Here is a 3189-nt window from a genome sequence, read left to right on the forward strand (position 1 = left end):
GTTGACCTGGGGGTGTCGTCTTCTTGTTCTTCCTCTCTGGAGTCCATGTTGTTCCTGCTGCTGTTGGTGAAGATAAAAACATGGTTGGTGGTAGAAAGCTGTATGTTATTAAATAAGCAGCCATTCAGCATCCCATCCTGTAGCCAACCAGCATTTCGTCTTTAAAAGTTACACAGTCTTTGAACAAGAAACGTTTAAAAGCTCTGCAGCTACAGACACAATACACAAAGCCACAAACAAGTAAAAACAGCAAAAAACGTACACACCTCTGTTTCAACATAAGGCTGAAAACGTCTCTGTATTTAAAGTGGGAGATTATGATGACCACACCTGAACTGAGACCAAACATTTCTGTTCACAGGGCTGAGCAAAAAAAAGTTTTTCCATTGAGACCATGTTTTTGGAGTGATATCTCCACAGTCCTTCCATAAATGTTGTTACCCACATCCATCAGGAATCAGATATGTTTTCTGAGTACCACTTGTGAAATGAAGCTGAACATGAATCAGTTCTGTAACTCAACATGTACAACAGAGTCTGCTGTGTTTCTGTTTACCTGCAGCAAACCTTTCAGGACTTGGTCAGTTCTTCACCTGTAAAGGAGGGTTGTTGTTGTCAGTACGAAAGACCAGACACACACTAAACCACCGTGTGTACACAAACTGTCCACATACTTTTGGCTACATCGTGAACGAACTTGACTTGGTCAGACTCATATCAGTCTGCTGAAGTAAACTTTATTTACATTCTTCTTATCTCAAAAACAGTTCACAGGGAAGGAAGAGAAGGTTGAACTACAAAATAAAAGACAAACTACAACACAACGCCATGAAGAGAAAATAAAGACTTACAGCAGGTACGAAGGTCGGCGCTCAGGGAGCCGTAAGGAAACTCACTCACACTCGGCAGCAGCCAGCTCAGGTGAGACAGGTGAGACAGGTGAGACGGGTTCAGGACAAACAGCCAAGATCACTGAGAAACCTGCTGCTGCACACCTGGAGACTCACTTGATGACATCACAGTGGCTTTTTATGAGTTTATGAGTAGACTATGACACCTCACCTGTCTCGCTCTCTACACTTTGCCCTTACCTGTCTCTAGCACCTCACCTGTCTCTCTCCATACTTTCAACTAACCTGACTACAGAGGTGTGGTGTGTTGCCACAGGGAGCCCGGCCCTGTTACCATGGCGACCTTGACTGTACAAGCAGAGGTTCAGGGGTGGAAACTGCAGCATTCATGTTCCTACCTGCTGAGTACATTGCACAAAACATATGAGTTATTATTTTCCCGTTGTGTGTTTGTGTTATGAGGGTTTTGGGTGTGTGAACGCTGTTAACAGGACAGAACACAACACAACACAACACAACACAACACAACACAACACAACACAACACAACAGAGCAGAACAGAGTAGAATTGAATAGAGCTTCACTGTCCACCAGAGAGGAAAACTGTCTTTACCTCACTAAAACAAACTGCAGACACACACACACACACACACACACACACACACACACACACACACACACACACACACACACACACTCACAGGTGTCCAGCACTCTCAAGGTGGAAAGGGGAGCAGCCACAGCCACTCACCATGATGAGCTTTGAACCACCAGAGGGCGACATAAAGCAGCAAACCCTCAGGAGAAACCCAAACCCGGGTCACCTGAGTCCGGATGCCTTTACACCCACAGCACACAGCACACACTGCACCGATCAGCCACATTAAAACTGGAATTTGTGTTTTTGTGAACTTCTTTGTCTAATACCGTACTTTGCTCTTGCTCTGCTCATATTCTGCAAACATTAGCAGCTTGTCATGTGAATGTGTCAGCAGGAAAACGTGGGTTGACTCACTCACAGTTTTTTATTTATTTTGCTTTATGCTTTGTTTTTGGTTGTGTTTATTTGTTGTGTTTATTACTGCCTGAGTTAGTTGTTTTTTTTTATTTTTGCTTCTGGTTGTACTTGTTTGTCTTTATTTGTTTGTGGTGGACTCTAGACTCGCTGATGTCCTCTGTCTACTCTCAGACAGACCAATCCATCACCTCTACTGGCTGATCGGCCCGTCTGATTGGTCTGGTCAGGAACTAGCATTGATAGCAGCCGCTCAGTGTTGATCAGTGTCTGTGACAGACAGCACTGCTATCATTGATGTAATGATTGACAGCTCAGTTAGTGTGATGTCATCTGTTCTTCCTGTTGTTCAGCGGTTTGATTTGGACCGAACCATGAAAACACTGACGCGTTCTGCTGTCATCGTTCAGATGTTTCCCCGGTGGCTCACATGCTCACCTTGGCCCATATGAACTGTTTGATGTGTATTTGTCATCTGTACCTGTCAGGATCACAGACCAACCAAAGACAGTAAGGTTCATCCTCTTGTGACCATGAATGTTTGTACAAAACTTCACAGCAATCCATTCAAGGTTTTATCCTCTGGGGATCATGAAAACCTGAAAACTGATGTAACTAAACAAAATCATTCACCCTCTGGAGACAACGAATATCTTTTAATCGCTATTTCATGGCAATCCATCAAAAAGTTGTTGAGATATTTCCATGAATTTGCATGAACAGACCATGAATGTCTTTTACCAATGGAAATCCAAATATTTAATATTCAAATATTTAATTCTGACCCACGAATGTTAAATAAAGTATTGGACAAATTCAAAATTTGAACTGAAGATGGCGCACCAGGGGCGGGGTCAGTGCATTTTATTTAATGGAAATCTATCCACTATCTGACCACAGATATTTCACTGACCAAACGTTTAAACCAGCTTCTGGAGCTAAAGGAACAGTCAGAGGATCACCAGAGTCTTCGGGGTTTATCCTCTGGGAACCACGAATGTCTGAACATTACATAGCTGTTGAGATTTTCAGTGGATCAAAGAGATGGACTGACAGACAGAATCAGTATCAACCTTCTGAAGAAGAAACTGCAGAGTTCAAGAACAAACACTTTAGGTGATGTTTCCACTCTGCTCCTGCTGCTGCTCCTCTTCCTCTTCCTCCTCCTCCTCCTCCTCCTCTTCCTCCTCCTCCTCCTCTCTAGTTTCCCCTCCCCACGTGCTCCTCCTCCTCCTCCTCTTCTTCCTCCTCCTCCTCCTCCTCCTCCTCCTCCTCCTCCTCTTCCTCTTCCTCTTCCTCCTCCTCCTCTTCCTCCTCCTCCTC

At 44.1% G+C, this 3189-nt stretch overlaps 1 protein-coding gene across 4 annotated transcripts in view; it reads right to left on the reverse strand.

Annotated features, from left to right (window-relative positions):
• LOC121192468 (protein prune homolog 2-like) overlaps positions 1-1348 on the reverse strand; it is an 8044-nt gene extending 6696 nt beyond the window's left edge. The window contains exons 1-3 of one of the 4 annotated variants that reach the window (XM_041054200.1): positions 852-1348; positions 557-593; positions 7-60 (exon numbers count right to left, since the gene is read on the reverse strand). In XM_041054200.1, the coding sequence (XP_040910134.1) occupies positions 7-47 (41 nt within the window). In that variant the 5' untranslated portion in view covers positions 48-60; positions 557-593; positions 852-1348. Of the gene's footprint in view, positions 1-6; positions 61-556; positions 594-847 lie in introns of all 4 variants that reach the window. The other 3 variants (XM_041054198.1, XM_041054197.1, XM_041054199.1) reach the window with 3 other exon arrangements.
• Positions 1349-3189: the final 1841 nt, after the last annotated feature.

This window comes from Toxotes jaculatrix, chromosome 13 (genome assembly GCF_017976425.1).
Source record: "Toxotes jaculatrix isolate fToxJac2 chromosome 13, fToxJac2.pri, whole genome shotgun sequence".
Classification (NCBI taxonomy): domain Eukaryota; kingdom Metazoa; phylum Chordata; class Actinopteri; family Toxotidae; genus Toxotes; species Toxotes jaculatrix.